Here is a 25,145-nt window from a genome sequence, read left to right on the forward strand (position 1 = left end):
CTAATGGAGCGGGCCGCAGCGCCAGGAGGGGAGAAATGGATTCAGCGGTGTCTCTCTCTGTCTCCACCATCTTTGGCTGCCCTGGAAGTGGATGCTGGAGTGCGCTGATTCACTGTCCCTTCCTGCTAATGTCCAGTCCCAGGGTTCATTCCTCCTCGTATGGAATCGAGTGATGGACAGATTGCTCCTCCTATGGTTGTTCGGGAGGCAGTGTGTACTGCGTCATCAGCCCCCTCCTCTCAAGCCGTGATTGACAGCAGTGATGCAGGTGCTGGTGCCATCGTTGAGGATGGGCAGGACTCTGGAGAAGAGGACACAGAAGGGACGTAATAGATTTTCTCCATCTCCGCCTGCTAAAATAACTAAGAAGGGTAAGGGTGGTAGAAAAGCTCCTTCCCAGAATGTTGCTAGAAATAATGCTCAGATTCTAAGCAGTTTTTGTGATGTGTTATGCGCTGATGCTGGCAATCCTTTCCCTGCTCATTCTGTACTTCCTGCTGTTTCTAATGCTTTCTCTCATGCAGGTCAGGCTGATCCACCTTTAACTGTTTCAACGCCTGTTTGCAATCCTATTCCTGTGGTGACAAATGATGCAGCTAATTTACAAAGTTTGGGAGGTAAGTCTCTAAATACTGCTGCTTTGCCTACTTTAATTACTAACTTCTCTCTGCTGTCTGAGCAATTGCAACAATTTATGTCTAGTTCTTTATTGACTGCAGTTAGTGTTTCTAATGCTTGGTCTGGTCAGCACTCTACTCAGTCTGCACCTGCGATTGGACAGAGGTATAAGTGCTCCAGGAATTTCTTCTGTGCCAGAAAATTGTTTCAGGGAAGTAATGTCATGTGAATTGTCCCCATTGGTATTTCATTTGTCTGCCAATATTAAATCTAGAATATGGAAAGGTGATTATATAGATATATTGTCACTTTTATCAGCTGCTGATGACAGATCTCTCAAAAGAGAACAGGATAAAAATATTGGCCTAGATTCAGGTAGGGCTGCGCACTCTTACGGAGGCGCAGCGTACCGTTTTAACGCTGCGCCTCCGTAAATTACCTGCGCTTCATTCACGAAGCAGTAGCTCCGTAATTTGCGTGGGTGCTCCGTAAAAATGGCCGGCGTAAGCACGTGTAACTTAAATGATCCCGTAGGGGGCGTGGATCATTTAAATTAGGCGCGTTCTCGCGCCGAACGTAGTGCGCATGCTCCGTCGGGAAACTTTCCCGATGTGCATTGCGGCAAATGACGTCGCAAGGACGTCATTTTCTTTAACGTGAACGTAAATGGCGTCCAGCGCCATTCACGAATTACTTACGCAAACAACGTAATTTTCAAACATCGCAACGCGGGAACGACGGGTATACTTAGCATTGGCTGCCCCTGCTAATAGCAGGAGCAGCCTTACGCGGAACCCGACAAACGCAAACGACGTAAAATGCGTACGCAGTGCGCGCGTACGGTTGTGAATCGGCGTGAGTATGCAATTTTCATACTCTACGCTGACCACTACGGGAACGCCACCTAGCGGCCATCGTAAGAATGCAGCCTACGATACGACGGCACAAGAGCCTTATGCCAGTCATATCTTAGGCTGCAGTCGGCGTAACGAGCTTTCTGAATACAGAAAAGTCGTTACGCCGGCGCAACTAAGCAATTGCGCTGCGTAACTATGGATACGCAGACGCAATTGCTTACTGAATCCACCCCATTGATGATAAGTATAAAGTTGTGCCTCGCTCTTTCAATAATTGGTTACAGGCATTTTGTATTTATGCTAGTGTTATGGCTGAAAAGCACCCGGAAGTTTGTTATAAAATGTTTCATCACGTTGAAATTATTTTGGAGGCATACAAAAATTTCCCAGGTTTGTCCATGGGTTTACCTATGACGAATCTTTTCGTCAAAAACTGGCAGTTCATGGGTCTTTACAATGGGGTTCAAAGGATGTCGGGTTGTTGCTCAATTTACTTTTACCTCAGAGACCGATCATTAGATCGCCTTTGGTTCAATCTGGGCCTTTCGCAAAGGTCTTTGTTTTAGTTTTAACGAAGGACAATGTAAATGGCCTCAGACATGCCGCTTTAAGCATTAATGCTCTAATTGCTCGGGTGTACACCCGGCTGCTAGATGCTTCAGAAAAATGGCTTTGAATGCTCAGCCTCCAGCAAAAGATTTCGTAAAAGCGGCAACTCCGGTGATGCTGTTAGAAATGTTGCCGTATCTCCGCATTTGGCCTCGGCGGCAGGAAGCGGACTTATTAATTGAAGGTTTTATGTTTTGTTTTTTTTTACCATCTTTTTCTGGGGTAGGTTGTTCTATTGTTGATAATTTGCCCTCTGTTAACAGGTTTAAGGTAATTGAAAAGGAAGTGCTTGCTGGCAGGGTTGCAGGTCCTTTTACTTCTACCCCGATTTAAAATTTTAGGATATCTCGGTTGGGTATTATTCCAAAAAAGGATTCTCTGAGTTTTAGGATGATTCATCATTTGTCCTTTCCTGCTGCCTCCTCTTTGAATGATGATATTGACCCAGGTGTTTGTACGGTTTCCTACAGTTCCTTTGATGATGCTATTTCTTTGGTTAGTTCAGTCGGTTGCTCAGCTTTTTTAGCTAAAGCAGACATTAAATCAGCGTTTTGTTTATTGCCCATTCACCGATCTGCATTTGATTCCCTTGGGTTTTATTTTGAGGGTAATTTTTATTTAGATCGTTGCCTCCCTCTGGGATGTGCTGTTTCATGTTGTTATTTTGAGGCTTTTTCGTCTTTTTTGGAATGGACAGTTTCCCTTGTATCGGGTTCTCCGAATTTTGGTGTACTACCTAGACGATTTTCTTTTTATCGGTGCTTCAACTACTGAATGTTTGTATTTATTTACAGTGTTTAGGATGATTTGGAGTGCCTCTGGCGGAGGAGAAATCTGTCTGGCCTACCACCTCGTTGGAATTCCTTGGTATCACTATTGATACGGAAGGAATGGAATTCAGTTTGCCTCCTGATAAGGTTTGTCGTATGCGTTTTTTAGTTTCCTTCATTATAAGCAAAAAAAAGGTAACTCTGCATAGGTTGCAAGCTTTATTGGGTTTGTTGGCTTTTGCTACTAGGGTAATAACGTTGGGGAGAGTTTTTTCGAAACGTTTAAATAAAGCTTTAGCAGGACTGAAAGACCCTCGACATTTTGTGCGTATTTCTTCCGGTTTGAGAGTGTGGGATTGTTTTTTAGAATCTTTTAATGGCTTTTGTTTTTGGCAATCTCGGTTTTGTGATGCTTCTGCACTCTCCCTTTTCACTGATGCTTCGGGGCTTTGCGGTTATGGTGTTTTTTGGGATGGACATTGGTCAGCTTCTGCTTGGCCTACCGATTAGTTTGAAAAAGGTTTGACTTCAAATATTGTCTTTCTAGAAATATTTCCCATTTTGGTTGCACTGGAATTGTGGGGTGACAATTTTCGCTATTCTAGATTGCTTTTTCATTTAGATAATAAAGGTGTGGTCTTCGCTATTAATTGTCTGTCTTCCAGATCTCTGCCAGTGCTTGCTGTTCTACGCCATATTGGTTTTAAATGTCTGTTTTACAATATTTGGATTAAATCTAAGTATGTTCCAGGTAATTTTAACGATGTGGCTGATTCGTTGTCTCGATTCCAGCAGGAACGTTTCAGGACATTGGTACCGGATGCGGATCATCTTGGTCTTCCGTGCCTTGTCAATCATCTAGTGAGAGTTCAAGATGCTGTGAAGAATTCTTTTACTCCTTCCACACGGGCGAACTATAATGCCGCGTGGAAAAGCTGGTACTCGTTTCTGGTTTCTACAGGTCATCATCCTGCTGATTATACTGAACGTCTGGTTCTCTCCTTTTTGGAATTCTTGATGGGTTCTGAATATTCTTATTCTCATATTAATAACATTTTGGCAGGGTTTTTTTTTTATTTATTTTTTTGTAGATGGCGTAATTTACCTGCTTGTTCTAGTTTTTTTCTATACAACAAGCGTTGAAAGGTTATCGGAAGTGTACTTTTTCTAGTGATACTCGGGTTTCCGATTACTGTTGAGCTATTGCGATCTTTAATGGGGGCTACTGATTCGGTGTGTTCCTCTGCTTATGAAGCAGTTATTTTTAAAGTTTATTTTAGCGTATGTTTTTTCGGTGCTTTTCGAATTTCGAATGGGCCTGGGTTCTTGCCTGTTTGTGGTGGGACGTCACGACTGTTTGTTCGATGTGGTGCAGTTGGTTATCCTCTGGTGGATGTGCAGTAGGTGCGGCGGTGAAGAGTGAGGAGAGAAAAAACGCTTACTGGGCTGATGAGGGTGACCTGCGTGCGGGGGAGTCCCTGCTGGGGGCCTTGCTGGTCACTGAACTTCGTATTTTGTGGTGGTGGTATATTTTGTAGTGGTGGCTGCAGGATTGGGTAGTTTGGGTGTACCAAGATGGCCGCCGCAGCGGTAGTAGGCCCAAGCCGCGGACTTTCCCACTGGGGGTGGCGGGCTGGCGGCTCGGGTGGGGGCTCCACCTAACCTGCTTAGAGCCGGGGGATGTCTGGGGATGCCTGGGGGAGCTGGATTTGCGGGGGTAGAGTGATCGCTGGCCGGTCGGCCTGCCGTGGCCTTTCCTGGCGGCAGCCGCGGACTTTCGTGGGGGGGCGTTCACCTCCCTCTTAAGGCCGGCTCCTGGTTCGGGCTGCACTCTGCACTCTGGTGCCAACGGCGTCTGGTGGACCTGCGGGAGGAGGAAGGGGGGAGGCGTGTGTTTAGGCCGCAGACGCGGTCTGTCCTACCAGCCTGGGCTGTCTGTCAGCTGCTCTGGGGCACGTAGGTAGCAGACTGTGGCTGAGGCAAGTGAGGCTGCGTGCTGTGTGATTAGGGCCAATTTTGGGCCACAAGGATTACTGGAATTCCCTCCTTAATCCTGCAAAGTAGCCTTTGTAAGAGAGCGATTGGAGGAAATGCATAGATCGGTGAGAACTGATTCCAAAGAATTATCAGAGCATCCGTTCCGTAGGCCAACGGATCTCTCATCCTGGACACAAAGTTGTCCAACTTCCTGTTGAGCCTGGAAGCTAATAGGTCTACATCCGGGGTCCCCCATTTCTGAAATATTGCCTGAAAGACATCGGGGTTGAGAGACCACTTTCCTGGAGACAGTCGCTGGCGACTTAGATAGTCCACTTGCCAGTTCTCTACCCCTGGAACGAATATTGCAGAAAGACGAGGAACATGTTTTTCTGCCCATGTGAAAATCTGATTCACCTCCTTCTGGGCATCCCGACTCCAGGTGCCTCCTTGGTGATTGATATAAGCTAAACTAAAGCTTTGGCGCACCTGTGGAGATAGGCACATGGGTAAATCCAGAGCTTGGCTTTTCCTGTTCCAGGCAGCTAGAATATTGCTTTGCAGTAGTTTCGAATGAAACTGGGCATAGGGAACAGCCTCGAAGGAGGCCACCATCTTCCCTAATAGCCTCATACAGAGGCGAATTGATGGTCCTTTCTTCGCCCTGACCTTGTGGATCAATTCTCTTAAAGACTTGATCTTTGGCTCTGGCAGGAATACCCTGCTTTGGGCTGTGTCTATGATCATGCTCAAGTATCCTTCCCTTCTTTGGGCTTGCAGAAAGGATTTCTGTAAGTTTATGATCCATCCTAAATGCTCTAAGTATTTCACGGTATTGAGCACTGCGTTATCTAATCCTGCCAGAGACTGATCTATCACGAGTAGATCATCTAGGTAGGCCAACACTGCTATGCCCCGTGCCCTTAGTCTTGCCAACAGAGGGGCCAGAACCTTTGTAAATACTCGGGCGCGGTTTCCAAACCAAAGGGCAGAGCCACAAATCGGAAGTGGTGATGTTCTACTGCAAACCTTAGGAACCTTTGGTGAGCGGGATGGATAGGCACATGTAAATATGCGTCTTTGATGTCTATAGACGCCAAGAATTCTCTGCCTTGTAGGGTGGCGACCACTGATCAAATGGTTTATATTCAGAAATGGCAAATGTTCAGAAACCGATTCAGAGATCTTAGATCCAGGATGGGTCTGACGTCTCCATTTGGTTTTGGAACCACAAAGAAGTTTGAGTAAAAACCTAAACCTTGTTCTTTTAGGGGTATTTCATGATTACCCCTTGGGACATCAAGTGATCCAATCCCTTGAAGAAAGACTTTCTTTTCAATGGATCTTTGGGGAGCCTTGAACTTCGGAACCGGTAAGGTGGGATCTCCCGAAATTCCAGCTTGTACCCTAGGGATACTGCGGAAACTAGCCACTTGTCCTGGATCTCGGTCTGCCATGCCTCTGAAAACTGCCAAAGTCGCCCCCCCCCTCCACGCCTCTTCATAAAGAGGCTTTGGGGTCTTGCTTGTTAGCTTTTGAACCCCAAGGCTTCTTGTTCTTCTGGGCCTGGTTTTCTTTAGCCTTTGTGGCTGGCTGAAAATGCCATCGCCACTGGCTGGAGTCAGATCTTCCAGCTGCTGTGGGAAATGTTTCAGGATGGATAGCAGGGGAGGGAGCTAGTAAATATGTAATTTACCGACCCCTTCCTTTTCTAAATGAACACACCCACACACTGTTCATTTAAAACCGAAGCATAGTAAACTGTGCTTACTATGCTTCAGTTTGTGAATGAACCCAAAGCCACTTACCACAGAGCACTTCCTATTCATTCACTGTCCTGTGCAGCTTAGGCTGCAGGAAAAGGCATGTGTGTTTGAGCTATGGGCATTCCACCAGACTGCAAACCTAAATACTGGGTGCTGACCGAAACGGTGTATCTCACGAACTGCAGGAGGTGCTGGGTTAGGCTATGCAGGAGGGATTCAAGATTCCAAAGAAGGAGGGTGGAACATCTCTTGTTGAATACTTTGTTAACGATGAACTGCACGGAAAAGATTAAAAAAAGGCTTTCCATCTAAGTTATGCACGTGTGAGAAAATTATTCAAGTGTACACATTTTTTTTTTTTTTTTATATATTCAGTAGGCAATAGATAAAACCACTTGTGTTACATTGGGAAGATTTTCGTTTCTAATGATTTTTATATAAAATGTTTACAAATACAATATCAGCATTTACCCTGCAAATAGTCGTACATTAGCCACTTAACCCCCGGACCATATTGCTGGTCAAAGACCAGAGCACTTTTTGCGATTCGGCACTGCGTCGCTTTAACTGACAATTGCGTGGTCGTGCGACGTGGCTCCCAAACAAAATTGGCGTCCTTTTCTCCCCACAAATAGAGCTTTCTTTTGGTGGTATTTGATCACCTCTGCGGTTTTTAGTTTTTGCGCTATAAACAAAAATAGAGCGAACAATTTTGAAAAAAAATAATATTTTTTACTTTTTGCTATAATAAATATCCCCCAACAATATATAAAAAAAAAATGTTTTCCTCAGTTTAGGCCGATGCGTATTCTTCTACATATTTTTCCTTAAAAAAAATCGCAATAAGCGTTTATTGATTGGTTTGCGCAAAAGTTATAGCGTTTACAAAATAGGGGGTATTTTTTATGTCATTTTTATTAATATTTTTTTTTACTAGTAATGGCGGCGATCAGCGTTTTTTTTCGGTACTGCGACATTATGGCGGACACTTTTGACACATTTTTTGGGACCATTGGCATTTTTATAGCGATCAGTGCTATAAAAATGCATTGAATTACTATAAAAATAGTGGCCTGCGCGAGAGCCGACGTTATATTACGTGCTCTCGCGCAGGGGAGCCGACCTGCCACCGTAAAACGACGGCGGCTGGTCGGCATGTGGTTAACAAGTCATTGAAAGTTAAGGTACATGACTGTTAAACCCATATGTACTAAAGTCTTAATGGAGCATCATTCACCTACTAGGGTCCATTCCAAACCATACTGGCGACCCACCAACTGAACTTCCACGTGATCTCAGGGTTCATTAGTGGTTAAAATAGCATTGGGAAGATTTTCCTTTAATTCCTGTACAGTATAAACAGCGAATCTCTCTAAAGTAAGGCAAATCCCCATTTAGACAGCTGTCACCGAAATATGTATTTCCCATTGAAACATTTCCCCTACCCCTGTTCCTGTTCCCATAATCAACTAAATGTCTACGTGGCCTATTTTTTTTTTTCTTTTGCAATGACTGGATTGTTCTAGGACCCCAGACCTGCCTCTGAGTCTATCAGTATCACACCTGTGTTTGCCTAGAATGATATTAATATTGACTGTTGCTGACATTGTGCCATGAGTTTGCAGATTCTTGTATGGCCTATTCAGTAAGTCTCACAGTGGTGGCAGTCAGACATTCATAACACCTGTTTTAACTGTATTGACACGTGTGGGATGGCGTGCTGGAAATTCCAAACAGTATCAATAGACTCTCCCATGGTTTTCAATTACCAGTGCTTTTCTAGAATTAATTGCCATCTTATGAATTTACAGTATTACCAGGTCCCTTTGAATAATCCATCTGTCTGATTTTTATCCTGTTGATCTTTACTGTCACTTTAGCTTCAAAGTGTACTCTTGTTCTGTATTGTCCTGTAGAGAACAGCCGGCTACACTTTCCTTCCTTTTTGTTTATATTGTAAAAATTCCTCACCATTCTTGGTTCACTAATACTACTGCTTACCTTGATATCATTTGTTTTCCTTTGCTTAAAGCTGGCTTACTGGGGGTCCAACAAGGTGCGTTCTGCTTACAGCCCCTCTGCTATCCATTCCCAAAAGGCTGTGCTCAAAATAAAGGGTTCACATAATACAAAGCTCTTTGTGATTGTGCAAGAGGAGAGGAGGGCTGGGCGGAGTGGCTACACATGACCCTGCAACTGCAAAACCTGAGACACGAAGGTCCAGTGCTGAAACGCCAGGAGCATAGTCATAGCTGTACTCCCAGTGCTCAGTAAAAATGTAATTTAAAGAGATAAGTCCAGGACGCTTTATGCACCTGGAGACTTAAGCCATTGTAAGCCAGAATATTCAGCTTTAAATCTTCAGATAAAAAACTGGTTGTTGGCCCTTCAGAATCTTAAGTAAAAGTTTGCCCTTTGTTTGACTTTCCAAAGCCAATATGTGTTTTGCTTAGCAAAGTCCCCCTTCGTTTTACACTAGCTGATACCTATAATTGTTACTATAAACATCTGTTCTTCACTAAATATAATTTGGGCCAAAATAAATACATAACGGGATTAATTTACTGTGCAGTTGCACTCTTTTTCCCCCCCCAGAGCTTAGTAAATGTAGTAAAGCTCTGTTTAATTCGATCATCCAATTGTAGCAAGGTCCCCGGCCTCCTTCGGTCTAATAAGAAATATCCAGGGCCAGAGATAGCCAACATCCTTCTGTATATGGTGGGTTGTGAGGCATAGTGGGTGCAAAGTAGTTAGAATCATTGGGTGCCAGTATCTTCTTGAATGCAAAACAGTTTTTTTCTCTTCCGTTCATGGACGGACACAGCAGCCTTTGACCTTAGGGTTATATCCGCTTCCTTCCAGGAGAGTTGGGCAGAAAAAAAGCACTTTAAGTGTTAACAACACTTTCCTCAGTGCAGCTCCTCCCAGGGGGCGTAGTTCCCCGGGTATAACCCACACCCTGCTCTAGCAGCCTCAGTTTTTCTCTGCCTAACGACAGGAGAGGACAGGCCCTTTAGAGTCCTGTACTGGAGATTTTTTTGCGATTTTTTTTTTTTTTGCTTTTTATTGTTTTGTTCCTGCATTTTTGAATCCTGTGATTCTTCTATCAACAGCCGACTGGGTGACAGGCTGGGTCTTGACTCTTGTAGTCCCCCCATGTTCGGCCATCGAGCGTGTGCCGGCCCTCAGCTCAGCTCTGGGTCGTCCACGACAGGCCCCATTGCTCCAGGGGCGGCTGGGGAACTTCTTGTTCCAGGGCACACATATGACCGGTCTCTATGGCTTTGTCACAGTGTGTCTGGCCGACAGCCATGCCGTTAGTGGACGTTGGTTCTGTCTGGGATACCTCCAGCCCGTGGTCGCAGGACGGGTAAGTATGGCCCCTTGCTCAGATAAGGTGGTATGGCTGGAATTTTTCCCTGGGAGGTCGACTGAGGGTTCACCCTGCTTTCCTCTCTCCCTTATTTCCTCTCCCTCCTTCCCCATTTTGGGTAGCGGCTGTGAGGGGGGGCCTTCTGGGGTCTCTTTTTCACAACTGGGGCCTTTGTGTATAGCGGGGGCTGTGTTTTTTTACTCTGGGGGGTGCTGCTGTATGCTGCTGTGTAGTGTGAGGTGTTTGGTGCATCACTGTGGAATTTAAACTGCACCACAGCCGCCATTTTGCCGTGGTAGCGGTTTACATAGCTCGGCAGCCATTTTCCTGTAGCCTGCTGGTGATTTTACCTCAGACGGCGGTCATCTTGGAAATGTCTTGGCCTCTTCTGTCAGTTTTAGCGCTGCAAAGCGCCGCAAATCTTCTCGGAGGTGACAGACGCAGCACAGCAAGCACATCAGAGCACACCAGGTTTTTAGCTCTCTCTGCAACCGGGTGGGGTGGTGAGTCCCTGGGAGGCTTCACCTTCTATTTTTACAGTTGGGAGGTGACCAGTGGGGTGTTCTGCCTTGCAGTACACTGCGGTGGGGCAACATGGACCTGTTTCTGCCCTAGCTATGCCTGGATTATACTTTAATCCCCATGCCCCTGCCGCATCTGGAGGCAATGTCGGTGAAGCAGCTAGTGCCCATAAGGGGGGCACAAAAGCGCCCCCTCCCTGAGCCTGCTTCTGGGGATATCTCTGACACAGATCTGGTCTGTCATGTCAGACGATGCAGGCTTAACCCACACGGACTGTGAGGATGACTCTGCCCCAGGGTCAGTACATGATAGGGGATTTGTCTTATTTCTGCGGTGATACTCATAAACTTGAGGATGGCGGGGGCACCGGATGTGCCGGTCCCTTTTGGGTTCCGCAAAACCGCCCAGCACTGCTAGAGTATTTCCCTGTATTCCATGTTTGGAGCAATTGATGTATGGATTGGACACGCCACAGAAATTCCTAAAAAATTTGCGGTCCTTTATCCCTTTGAGGAGTCTCTCCTCCATCAGTGGACACTCCTGTGTCCAGACTGAGTACAACCACCACATTTACTGTGAAAGGGGCTCCCGCTTTTACGGACCCCACTGATAGGAGGGTGGAGGCTGTGGCCCGCTCTATGTTCACAGTTGTGGGTTCGGCTGTGAGACCTGTTGTGGCCGGGTCTCTGGTGTCGCAGACACTGACTGTATGGGCAAAGTTGTTGCTGCAGAAACTGATGAAGCAGGATGCTTTCGAGACCTGCATGGGCCTGGCTGAACAATCAGTTCAGGGTCTAGAATTTGTCTGTGAGTCGGCCCTGGATACGCTTCCCTTGCTTTCCAGAGCCTCAGCATAAGCGGTGGTACTACGCCGCCTTGTGTGGCTGACATACTGGTCTGCGGACCAATCCTCCAAGAAGGCCTTGGTGGATTTACCCTTTAAGTGTGAACGGCTTTTTGGGGCATCCCTGGATGACATCATTAAAGATGCCACAGGTGGTAAGAGCACACTGCTCCCACAGTCTGGGAAGGGCTAGGAGCCTCGCCGTAGGCAAGGGCCCTCTTTTGCTACCCCTAAGCGTCTTTTTCGTGCGGCGGGAAAAAGTTTGCAAGGTGCTAAGGCGCCCGCTGCAGGGCTAAAGCGCCCCTGATTCTGCAAGCCTCAAGCCTGCGGACAAACCTGCTTTTGCATGAAGGTCTGCCCCCGCCCGTGTCATGGGTGGGGGGCCGGCTTTGCGAGTTCACGGCTCGGTGGAGGTCTATTCTCTTCGACTGTTGGGTTTGCAAAGTAGTTTCCTCGGGGTACAAGATAATGTTTCTCTCTTGTCCACCGAACAGATTTTTTCCTTTCTGCCTCCAGCTTTCTCTGGTTCGCCAATGGGCTCTGTCAGGGGCTGTCCATGATCTTCTGGTCAGGGGAGTGATTGTACCAGTTCCCTCGTTGGAATGGTTTCAGGGGTTTTACTCCAATCTATTCGTAGTACTCAAGAAGGAAGGGGACCGTCCAATCCTGTACCTCAAGGCCCTCAATTGTTTTGTCAAGGTGCAAAAATTCAGGATTGAGTCGATTCGCTCGGTAATAGCAGCACTCCATCAGGGGGACTTCCTGGCGTCCTTGGACTTCGTGGACGCGTACCTACATGTTCCCATATGCACAAAGCACCAGAGTTTTCTGCGCTTTGCGGTCGGGGAGGACCTTTTTCAATTTGTGGCCCTCCCGTCCGGCTTGGCATCGGCACCATGGGTTTTCACCAAGGTGCTTGCCCCAATACTGGCCCTGCTGAGACATCGGGGGATCGATATCATGGGATATCTGGACGACCTTCTCCTGCGAGCTTCTTCAGGCTCGGAATTAGAAGAGGACGTGTCTATCACGTGTCAGGCTCTCCATGAGTTCGGCTGGCTTCTGAATATCCGGAAGTCAGTGTTAGTTCCATCTCAGAGACTGGAATACCTGGGACTAGTCCTGGATTCCGCGGAGGCGAATCCTCTGCCTCTCTGCTGGGTCCCTAGCTTGGCACTCAAGATACTTCTTAAGGCCCCATACTCACGACCAAACATGTTTGCTGAAACTGGCCCGCGGACCAGTTTCAGCATACATGTTTGGTCGTGTGTAGTTACGAGCGTACAGAATTTCACCGTACATTTGCCCGCCGGGCCGTTTTTCAGCAGACATTTATTTCCAAACTTGTTTTAAAACCGTCCGCTCAAATCCTGTCCGAACGTACATGTTTGGTGGTGAGTACACAAAACCAACGTACAAAAACCCCGCGCATGCTCAGACTAAATGAGGCCACGGGAGCGCTCGTTCAGGTAAAACTCACGTTTCTTTGGGATATGGCACATTCGTCAATAGAAAGATTAATTCTAGCAATAGAACACTGAAGCAAAACACACAATAACCAATGCTTGATGCCGTCGTTTTCTTCATTCTTCTCTTGCTATAACTAATCAGTTATTTAGCTCATGTTATTTCAACTGAGTTGTTCCATATTCAAAAGTGACATTTGTTAGCTGTGATGTAGTAAGATTTTTGCAAACTTTTATTGGCCCGACGTATCATATTTTTAGTGGTCCTCCACATTTAAATTTTTTTGCTTTTAATGTTTAATGGTTATCTTTCCCACTTTCTTTAGGTGTTTATAGTTATGTCACCATTTAGAATATTTTAATAGGAAATAGTTTTGATTTAGCTTTTGTTTGTATATTTAACATGATTTTGTTGAAGGTTGTTTAAATTGTCTACCATGTTGGCACACCAAATGACCCCCCCCCCCCCCCACATGAGTTAGTGAATATTTTAGATTAATCATTTTATTTATTTGTAATGTTTGATGCCTAAAATAATACCCACAGTATTACAAACAATAGGCACGTTTTTCAAATCAACAAAAAGGCTTTTATTTGAGCAAATTATAAAAAGGATCAAAAACAGAATGGCAGCACTTGAACAGCTAGCAACATACATGCAAACTTGCATTTCAAACATGGTGAAGGATAAACTAGCCAACCTCAGGAAGCACACAAAATAAAATCTGAAGCAGCAGCACATAACCAAAGGAACCCAAGCTGTGGTAGTCCAAACAAGATGCCATTTGTGGGGGATCAAATGGAAGGCAGGGCATCAACGTCTCCTCTTCCTTGCAACCTTCCTTCCAGGCTGCCTTCCAGCGGGTCTTCCCTGGGCCCTTGCAGGTGGGGATGATGTGGCAGCAGGAGAATGGTGTTCAGCAAGCCGGGCCGGGTCACATAGCCCAGTGTCTGGGGTCAGCAGCTCCCTCTGCATCCACCAAAGGGCCTGGTTGATCACGCCCTTTGCCAGTTGCCTCTGCTCCTCCGTGCCTTGATTCAGGTCATGTGCCACGGAGGCACTGTAGGCCTCAGTGGGGTTGAGGGGGGCCCTCATGATGGCACTCGCCTCCTGAATCATTTTCAGGCTGGCTTCCTCCACTGCCCCCAATTTCTTCTTACGGCCTGGTGGCCTAATATAAAGTGGAGGAGCCTGGCTGGTGGTGGTTGTCCTGGGGAGCTGCTGAACGCCACTGGGCCCGGCCTCCTCCTGGCTGCCACTGACCCCTTCGGCCTGGCTGTCAGTGAGGAGAGGATCTGCCACCTCCTGGCTGGTCTCTTCTTCCTGTGTAAAAAAAAGGGACATGTTGTAATATATTTAGGAATATACTCACTCACATTTTCATGCTTGAATCTTATTTTTTGCCTTGAATTTAAACTTGAAAACAGACTCACCCTCTGACCCCTGCAGTTGTCATCCCTGACACCTATTTGTTTGCCCACGATTTTAGATTTTTACTTCCCAGCTTGTATTTTATTAACCAATATCAAGTCAAGAATCAAACAATAATTAATATTATTACATAAATAGTTATGAAACTACTATACCTCATCATCGTAGAGGCGCAGATCTGCCTCTCTGTCAGCCAGGCCCTCTTCATCCGACTCTGCAGGGCTGTGGTGATCTGGGGAAGTCCCGCTGGGAGGTAGCGTGGAGGAAAGGTTGGGATTCAGACTCGACATTGATGGCCTGCCTTCCAGTTGATCCCGCAAAAATGACATCTGGTTGTAATACCACAGCTTGGGTTCCTTTGGTGGTCTTGCTGCTGCTCCAGATCTTAGCTGCTTTTGGTGAGCTTTGTACGCTCTCCTATATGTGCCCCTGAGGTTGGCAAGTTTATCCTTCACCATGTTGGCACTGCATTCTGGCACCCATGTCCTCATGTATGCTGCTAGCTGTTCAAGTGCTGCCGCTCGTACGTCCTTATTGTGGTAATGGTCCTGCTTTGAATCCCACAGGATGGGCATTTCCCGAAATTTATCCAGCAAATGCTGGATAATGTCTTGGCTCTGCAGGAGATCCATTGTGAATTTATTTTTTTATTTTTTTTATTCTAGATAGAAAAAATGAAAAGAAACCAAAAACACTATTAAAAAAAGCCTCAGCATTTACATTGATAGAATATGTTGTTAAAAAAGTAGTACCTATATAGAAATACAAACACAGTGTCTCTTGTTTTGAAAATGCTGGCCAGCTCTGCCCCATTGGTTGGTTTTAGCTAACATTTTTTTTTAACATGCCGCCCCTTTGGTTACATTGCAGGAAATAATATAAATCTACAACCATACACAATTCTTACAAATGACAGCATTCATCAAGGCACTATTGCATGTGTAGATATCCTGCCCCTCAGCATTGATTACATGAAAGAAACTTCCTAATGACCTCTGTCCAACCAACACAGAACAATACTTGGCCTGATCTGAATACACCCTACATAATTACTAATGAGTCACAGCATTTTTGATCTCTCTATTTTGTGATGTCTACAAAAGCATTTGGGTATGAAAATCACATTCTGGTATCCAAGAGACATAATAGCTTAATAAAACTGTGCAACCAACAGACCAAACCCCCATCCCATTGCTCTACATTTTAGAGCCCGCTGCTGATCCCATGTTTAAATTTCTTACCTGCCTCTCTCACAATCCTCGTTTCTTCCGCTCGCTGAATTAACACGTAACCTACGTAATCACGTCAAGCGCCTTTTATCCACTCCGCGTATGTATGAAACGCCGCCCTCGTCACCTTTGCCATGCCCCTAATCAATTGAAAAAGTAAATATGGCGTTAACTGTGTAGGTTCTGGAATCGCGCGAATATTCTCCGCGTAACCTACGTCAATACGTTGTTGGCATTCGCGACACTCCGCATATGCAATAATCCCCGCCCTCATCTCCGCCCCTGACGGGACATTTCCTCGTTTCCACGCCCCTAATCTCTGTGGGAAGGAAAGATGGCGATGTCACACGAGCGGGCACGGAGCTCTCATGGCGCAAGTGAAGGGACAGAGGCTGGACCGTCCCGATCCAGGCCTAAAAGATATAAAGCCACTAATATGGCGTTCGAAGAAATGGTGGAGTTGGTTTACATCATGAGGAGGAAGGATTATGATGGTGAATGTGGGCCCTACAAAACACCGAACCGTAGGAAGTCACACATAATGGACAAGGTGGCAAGGAGAATGAGGAGAATGTTTGGTGTCACCAGGTCAAAGGAGCAACTACGGAAGCGTTGGTCCGATTTAAAATTGAGGGAGCCACATCACATGAAGAAGATCCTCAAAATTCTGCGTAAAAGTAAGTCCATATTATTTAAGGGGGGGGGGAATGTCTGCAATAATGTGTTGACATGTATTTTTTCACATCTGCCTCCTTGGCCTGCTTTTACTTTTGAACACGTGTAGATACTGTATTGTGTTTATGTCAAATAACAACCTTAAACAAATTTTGTGAAATAGTAAACACGCGTAATATGACATTGTTTAGCAAAAATGTGACGTTACTCCAGGAACAACACACCTGGACATGGCTGACTGGCCCCAAACTTGGTTTTCCAACATTGTTGAATAGCAAAATCACAGAAATTAAATTGAGTGAATGTGACAGGCAAACAAGATTCATTCTCCAAAATGCAAATAAAGCTGATGTTTTAACATCTTGAAATGCAAAGCACCTGTGTCTCAAAAATCAAAGTATATTTATTTGGAGGGTCGAGGAGAATTAATGTTTTGGGGGGACATCCATTTGTGTCACTTCTTTGCAAAAAAGGGGCAGGATCAGAGCTTGGCCTAGAACTACGCCAAAAATGGAGGATTGCTGAAAGAATAAACAACCAAAAATCATCATAAATGTATCGTCTATGCAATGTGTGCGATTTATGATATCCAATATCAGTGTGCTGATGAGTATACCTTTTGTTTTTTATTATTTCTTATAGGGGAAAGAAGACGCCAGCAATTGGAGGAGGCAGAGAGGGCCAGACACCCGGAAAATCAAACACCTCCACATGTTGAGCAGGAGGAGGCTGGGGAAGGAAGAGAGGAGGATGTGGAAGGAGAAGAGGATGTGGAAGGAGAAGAGGATGTGGAAGGAGAAGAGGATGTGGAAGGAGAAGAGGATGTAGAAGGAGAAGAGGATGTGGAAGGAGAAGAGGAAGGAAGAAAGGAGGAAGGAAGAGAGGAGGAAGAAGTTATTTTGGACTTAGAATTTATATCAGATGAAGGGCAAGTGGCGGAAGAACAATTTGGCAAATTGCAAGAAGGTGGATTGATGGATGAAGGAGGAGTCGAAGATGATGGGGAGGTGGTGGAAGAAGGAGGAGTGATAGAAGATGATGGGGAGGTGGTGGAAGAAGGAGGAGTGATAGAAGATGAAGAAATTGGGGATGTGGAAATTATCAGGCCATCAGGTCAGTGTCACCCCTATATTAATAGGGCCAAACATATGCAGATAGGCTGGAAATTATTTACATATTTTGAATGCCAATTTGTTTCTTTTTAGGGGATCAAGATGGAGTAGCACATTTTTCACGTGCAAGTGCTTCTATCATTATACAGCAACTAATGGAGTGCAGCACGGAAATGGACATTATGCAGGAAAGGATGCTAGTCATGGAGCAGAATGTGCGAAATGTCATTTCAGAGTGTAGCACGGAAATGGAGAACATGCGACAAAGGATGCTAGTCATCAACCAAAATTACAAAAATATCATGGACATGATGGGCCGTGTCAAAGACTGAACCACAGAATCCCATCCCCCGCCCATCCCCCGCCCACAAAACCCTTTTTAATTTTTGTACTTTATAATACGCCAAAATTTCTAAATGCACACACAGTGTGCCAATATGTGCTAGCTGCCATCACAGACTATCTATTGTCTGTGCTTTGTGGGTACAAACCCCTCCTCGATCCTCAAGTAGTTGAGAGGAAGGGTTTGCTCCCACAAAACACAGACATTGATCACCCATGATGTCAGATAGCACATGTGGCCATTTGTCTGTTTAACCAATGACATTTGGCGAGTTTTCACTGAATGTGTGCATTTAGAAATTTTGGCGTGTTCCAGTGTGAAAGCACACCATCCATATGACTGACTGCTGTTCATTTTTTAAATTTTTGTTTGGTGTTGATCTTTTTTGGTTTGTAAATGTTTCCATTTTCAGATCACAAAACGAACAATAAATCTCACCTAAAGAAAGAAGTTAACTAATTTTTGTAAAAAAAAAAAAAAGTTTTGTGTTGTGTTAAAATCTTGTTAAAAAAATTAGACACAAACAAATGACAAGCCCAAAAATTCTTGCGTATAGTTTCAGTGAAATTATTCTTACATTGTGTTTCGATCATTATTATTGATAATCACTGTCAATAAAGACAAAAAAATAAATAATTAAAAGCCAATATTTTGTCTCAAGAATTTGCAGGAAATGTTTTCTGCCTAAAAATACACATTTCTTGTTAAAAAATGACTAAAATAAAAAAAAAAAATGAGACATCAAAAGCAGAAAAAAGAGTGGCTTCTTATTTCTAGACTGAATACCCAGTTAGTAGATGAGTGAATAATGTGCAAATGTGGTTAGTTAATACATCTGAGTAAGTAAATCTGGCACTAGAAGTGCACTATTTTTGGAGATAACCTGGAAGACAGAAAAATAGAGAAAAAGCAGTAATGACAAACAACTGTATAAAGTCCAATGGTCTAATTATTTATTAGTTGTGAGAATATTCCTTTCTTTGGGGGCCGAATTAGAAAGAAATATGATCTGGCATAGCAATGGCCCCCCGACCCATGAAGTACTCAACATATTTGTCGCGTACCTCACGAGCAGATTGGGGGGCCAAGCCAGCGCGACCAGTGTCCAGGCCAGGAATGTTCTCTGAGGGTAGTCCTGCCTCAGAGCCCATGGAGGCTAGGTACGTCTGGGAGTGCCTGCGTAGAAAATTGTGCAAAATGCAGCAGGCAAATATAACGGTGTTCAATTTATATTCCGCCAAATGTATCGATGTCAGGAACAGGCGGAACCGGTTGCTGAGGATCCCAAAGGCATTCTCGACTACCCTCCGAGCCCTGGACAACCGAAAATTGAACACACTCCTCTCTGAGGTGAGGGTCCTCTGGGGAAAAGGCCGCATTAGGTGAGGTCCAAGGCCAAAAGCCTCGTCCGCTAGGAACACAAACGGAAGTCCTTCCACATTATCTTCATCTGGTGGCAATGCCAGACCACCAGTTTGGAGACGATCATAGAAATCAGTCCGTGCGAACACTCCCCCATCTGACATCCGGCCGTTCTTCCCCACGTCCACATATAGAAACTCATACTGTGCCGACACCACCGCCATCAACACGATACTATGATAACCCTTGTAATTATAATAGTAGGACCCCGAGTGGGGTGGGGGCACAATGCGGACGTGTTTCCCATCTATTGCTCCACCGCAGTTAGGAAAATCCCACCGCTCGGCAAATTGGGAAGCCACAGACTGCCATTCCTGTGGTGTGGAGGGTAGCTGTGGGGACAAACAAAAAAAGAGATTTAGTACTTTGGCACATAAACATTGCAAACATAATCATACAAGCATCCTTGTGCAACTTTACATTTTTTAAATAGCATTTGCAAATTATGAAGGGAGAATTTCGGGGCACAAATATATAGGCCCACTTAATTAATAAGAGACTCCACAGCCCTCTGATGGGGACAAAAACACTTTGAAGGGGGGGGTGGGGGGTGTTTAAACTGTTTTTAGAAAACCAAAAAAATAAAAAAATAGTGGCATGGTGGGGGTTGGCCCGAAGATAGCATGCTGGACAGGTTAATATTGGGTAAGATCAAAATATGCAGGTAGGCCAAAATAAAAAGAACATGTAAAAGCTGATATCAACATGCATAGTGAGAAAAGGGAACGTTAGTTAAACACACAGCATATCTGGGAAATAAAATAAAAAGTTAGTTTGCCACATTATTAAAGACACATTGTGAGGTTAAAATGAGGAAACTTACCTTCATATACTCCTCGTGCATAACTTTAATGATGGCAGCACACGTGTCCGGTATGATGACCCCAAGCGCCTGCGGAGAGATGCCTGTTGAGAACTTGAGGTCCTGCAGGCTCCTCCCAGTCGCCAGGTACCGCAACGTGGCAATAAGCCTCTGCTCGGCCGTGATGGCTTGGCGCATCACAGTGTCCTGCCTCGTGATATAGGGGGACAGAAGATCCAGCAGACTGTTGAATACGGGGTCCGTCATGCGGAGAAAATTCCTATAGTCATTAGGATTATTCTCCTGGATTTCCCTAAGCAGAGGCATATGTGAGAACTGGTCACGCTGGCGCAACCAATTCTTGGTCCAGAAACGCCTCCGCCCCCTGTTTCTGGCCAAAGTACTGGAATAATGAACATATCCAGCAGCCATCCCATAAACAGCACCAACTCGCGAAAATTGACGCTGCTGCTCCATCATGGCTTCAAACCGGCCTGGCTGGTCAGTCAAGAACACACTCCAACAGAAAGCACAATCAAATCCAGTGGTACCTGCAAAGAACGCACGACACACAGATACGAACGCACAGTACGAATCTGCTAAGCAGAACGAACTGCACGCCTGTACCCGAATGCCAACTACGTACCCACAAGCACACGCACTGAACGAGAAAATACTACCTGCTAAAGCCTGGAGACCGAGAAGCGCGAATCAGCTCTAACCAAACCTTCACTAACACGAGCAAAGCCGTAACTAGCAAAAGCGGAACAGAGGGCGTCGCCATTGACTTTGGCCTTTCCCTTTATAGTGACGTCAAACGTGGATTACGTGCACGCGTTCAGGTCCGCAGGGAAATATCGTCCGCTGGTGTGTACAAGCCAGCGGGCCAAATGAAAAAACAGCCTTGTACGCCGGAAACAGCCCGTCGGACATTTCGAACGGACATGTTTGCTCGTGAGTACTCGGCCTTAAGCTTCACCCCACTGGCCTGCTCGGTCCCTGGCTTGACACACAAGGCTGCTCTGCAAGCGTCACCTCCGTTGGCTGGTTCCCTGGCTTGATACCTGCTGAAGTTTCACGATTCTTCACCATCATTGGATGGTGAGAATTCTGCTGTCATACTTCAGTTGCTCACTGTGGTCTCTGGTAATAAGATGGTTGGTCCCTTAGTGGTGACAGCTTCACCTCTGCCTCCGACCACAACGGGTTTTCCGACCGGCAGAACTGTCACTTCTGCAAACCGCAATCCCAACCCTGCGCTGCTCTCTTGCTTCTGGATAGGCCCTCAGACAGCCTAGCAGCCAGATGTGCCCAGGATAGGCCAAAACTCTGGCCTTGCAGCCCGGGCAATACAACACACGTCCAACCATCCAGGTGGCACATGTAACACTATTCTTTTCTCTCTTTGCGGATACTGAGGTATGATGGCGCCACCTGTAAAGTATTTGAGTCTTCATAATCTGTGTGATCAGGACAGGATCTCTAACAAGAGTAGCGCCTCCACTCAATTGGGGCTTGTGAATAGAAAGTGAAATCCCTATTGAGAAATATATCTTCACATAGACAGTAATCCACACAACATTGTATTTGAAAGTCCATGCATTGAAGAAACAACATTCAGTGAACCTTCCAACATAAGTATTTTCCAAACAGGAACATGAAATCATTAACGGTCTGTATGTATTTCTCAGTGAGGTGAATCTGCAGCAGCAGCACTTACTTTGTCTGTATTCTCTTATCAGCCATTACTGTTCTCTCCCCACATGTCTGTCTCTCCACCTACTCACCCACAAAACCCCCTGCCATCCTCTGCTCTTCTTGATGACCTCATCCTTGGTGAGAGAGAGAGTATAGCAACCATATTGGAAAAGGGCAAACAAACGCTGCATAAAAAGGTTCTCCCAGCAGTCCAAGGGATTAATAAAACCCCTGCCCATTGGCTGGGATACCCCATATACCCATAACCTGACCCTGCATTGCCCTTCTTGTATCTAATACCACCAGGTACCTGGCGGCAAAAGAGAGAAGTGCAGCAATTAAAGACTTAAGCCTCGTACACACGGTCGGACATTAAACAAAATTTCCCTTGGATTTTTGTCCGAAGGGAGTTGTCCGGTCACACCCATAGCATATACACGCTCAGACTTTTCTGCAAACTTTTCTAAAACTTTCCCAACATCACATGGTTTTTCTGCTCTTTACCGCCACCCTTTGGTTAACTTCTGCTATTGTTGGTTGATTTTAACATTGGTTCTGAGCATGCGTATTTGCACTTTGCCGAAAAGGAATTACAGATGCTGACATTAATTAATATACATTTTTGTCAAGCCTGGACACGTGGGATAATTTCAGGAAGAAGCAATAATGGATTTGCACTATTTATATGGTGCATTAATATCGTTGTTTTGACAGTGTATAATTATACTACTAGTGTGTTTCTATTAAACAAGCTTAGCAAGTTCCTTGTTTGAAAGAAACATGTTTTGTAATCAAAGGTATGCTTCCCGTTTTAGAAAGTATGGCAATGTAACTGGATAACTAGCCCAATTAGACTAGTTAGAGTAGTCCAATTAAATATAACTATCACATACAAAACTATTCAAGATTTCCTGACACTATTATAAACAATTTAATTACATGGTGCATATGCCTGTGGCTAGACATCACTGCAAGTTATACACATTCTTGAACTCCCTACACTGAGATTGTTCAGTGACGCATAACCAGGATCTCAGTTAATTCTAATGAAACAGTCATACTCCATTGGGACAAGGGAAGTACCTATTTTCCATAGGATTTAAAGGAAGTTTTTCATGCGCATGCATGGGGGGAAGCAGACATGACTGAATATTTGAGAGAAAAGTATTTTTTATATCCTGTGTGTAAACCTATTGATTTACAGGGTTTGTGAAGGTTGGCAAGCCACTTGTATAGCAATTTCAACATTGGTCCAAGCACTGACCTGTCCCATAAAAATGATCAATAGCTCTTTAACTCCCAAGGATGCTATTTCTGAGACTATTTTAGCTGACAAGATTGCTACTGCTTTGATTTCTGAGGTTAAACTAAGCAAAACAAGCAAAACATTTTGAACCAGGTTTAAGTTTGCACTTTCTATAAAGCCCAGAACTATGGGAAGATCCCACTTCTGTAATATTTGCTTCCTTAATAGTCTTAATATTTAAACAGTAGGGCATTTAAATACCCACTTAAGTTTGATATGAACCAATAATTAATCTGGACCTCGAGAAGTCTTAGGCTTAGGTTTTTGTCAAGTTTTTGTTAGAAGAACTCTAATACAATTTTACTTGGGGATGTATGGTGAAAAAAAACTGCTGCACAGGAGTACTAGGAATTTCGAAACTAGACTTTGCATATAAAACTCAAATTTTCTTGAGCTGTCATTCCAAAGCTTTGAGCTCCCCAACCATTCCACATGGCAACTTTCTTAATTATAACCCACGAGATAGGTAGAAGAGATTGACAGTTGGTAAGGGTCTTCTGTATGTCCACCACCATAGACTTTTCCTCATGAAAAGTGAAAGACTTCTGCTAGAGATTGTGAGGCTACCACTGCTGGGGAATCCCATCCTAATTGCTGGAGTGTGCCACTGACCTAACTTCATTATTGGCAACTTAGAAACCATTGTGCCTATTACTTTGAGATACTGGAACGTTGAGTTTAAAGCCAGTGGTACAGACAGACACCTCTGATGTGGGACTGAGTGTGGTACTGTCCCATATCGAAGACGGTGAGAAGCACCCAGTGGTCTACCTGAGCAGAAAGCTAAACGGATATGAGAAAAAGATATGAGAAAAAACTATGCCGTTGTTGAGAAGGATTGTTTAGCTATCAAATGGGCCTTAGATGCCCTGAAATGTTACCTTTTGGGGAGACCATTCAAACGAATCACTGATCATGCCCCTCTCAAATGGATGTGTGATGACAACGAGAAAAACAGTGACAAGGTGGTTTCACACTCTTCAAGCATTTAAGTTTACAGTGGAGCATAGAGCTGGGAAACTTCAGGATAATGCAGATGCCCATTCCCATGTTCATTGTTTGGTTGAGACAGTTGCTCAGCAGCAGGGGCTTGAGCAGGGGGGGTATGTAGCATTATGAAAGGCGAGGTGATTGAAGGACATTATGTTTCACCTTGCATGCATTAATTTGCAGAAAACTAAGGAGGAATCCGGTCCGGAATTTACCAGTCACCTTGGCAGGGCTGGTCCCGGGCCAGATTTTGCAGTCCACTTGTGTCCACCAACAGGTGGTATAAATTAAGCAGGACTAGACCAAAGGCTTGCTCTTGGCCTGGGACTCATGAAGCAAAAACCTGTGAGAACTGCTTATGTGAAGTTTGCTTTGTAAGAGAAGAGGTTTGCATTATCTTTGTTTTGTGGGTGACTGGGAGAAGCCCTTCACCAGTGAGTTAGGAACCTGCAATGTTCAGTTAGTGCCTGGGTGGCAAGGATTTATTTTCTGTTTATGCTAGTGTTACTTTCATGCAACCTTTTATAATAAAACTGGCTACAAGTCAGATTTTAAGAAACCTGCCATTTGGACTACCTTTTCCCAGGGAAGGTGATCCCCTTTGAGCTAACCCCTGACACATGTTATTTGATTTTTTTTTACTCCATAAGTATATAATGAATTTGAAGATTCTAGAGAAATGCTTAAAGTGAGTGTAAAGCTACGTTTTTTTGTTTTTTAATAACAAACATGTCATACTTGCCTCCACTGTGCAGCTTGTTTTGCACAGAGTGGCCCCGATCCACCCTCCCCGCTTCAGATAACCCCTAGGAGAAGCACTCTCCCGAGGGGGTTACCTTGCGGGGTGCGCTCCCGAGTCCAGCATTTGCGTCCACAGACACAAATGCCGGGCTCAGCCATTATATTTGATTGACAGCAGCGGGAGCCAATGGCTGCACTGCTATCAATCTAGCCAATCAAGAGCTGGGACCCCGTGGAGAGACAGCGCATCCCTGTGGAGGAGATGAATGGGCTCAGGCAAGTAAAATGGGGGGTGGGGGTAACTGGGGGGCCGGTGACTGCCAGATGACTGCATAGGATGCATTAAGGTGAAAAAACATGAGGGTTTATAACCCCTTTAAATAATGCATACAATTTAACTAAAACCATTAGATTTTAGTCAACTAAAATGTACTGATTTTAATTTAGTTTTTCTGAAACTGGCCTGTGCAGATATCTTCATCAATGAGGTTATAGTTTATGCCTCTGATTTTTTTATTTAGAATTTGTTATTTCTTTATAATTTGTTTTTCCTATGTATTAATACTTAACACTATTCTAAAGAATCATTCTGC

The 25,145-nt window shown here is 44.8% G+C and overlaps 1 protein-coding gene across 1 annotated transcript in view; it reads left to right on the top strand.

The window, feature by feature from the left end:
- The first annotated feature begins 247 nt into the window (after nt 1–247).
- SLC39A2 (solute carrier family 39 member 2) overlaps nt 248–25,145 on the top strand; it is a 52,223-nt gene continuing 27,325 nt past the window's right edge. The window contains exons 1-2 of the mRNA XM_040352555.1: nt 248–371; nt 525–617. Coding sequence (XP_040208489.1) covers nt 263–371; nt 525–617 — 202 coding nt within the window. The 5' untranslated portion in view covers nt 248–262. The remainder of the gene's footprint in view (nt 372–524; nt 618–25,145) is intronic.

This window comes from Rana temporaria, chromosome 1, assembly GCF_905171775.1.
Source record: "Rana temporaria chromosome 1, aRanTem1.1, whole genome shotgun sequence".
Lineage (NCBI taxonomy): Eukaryota > Metazoa > Chordata > Amphibia > Anura > Ranidae > Rana > Rana temporaria.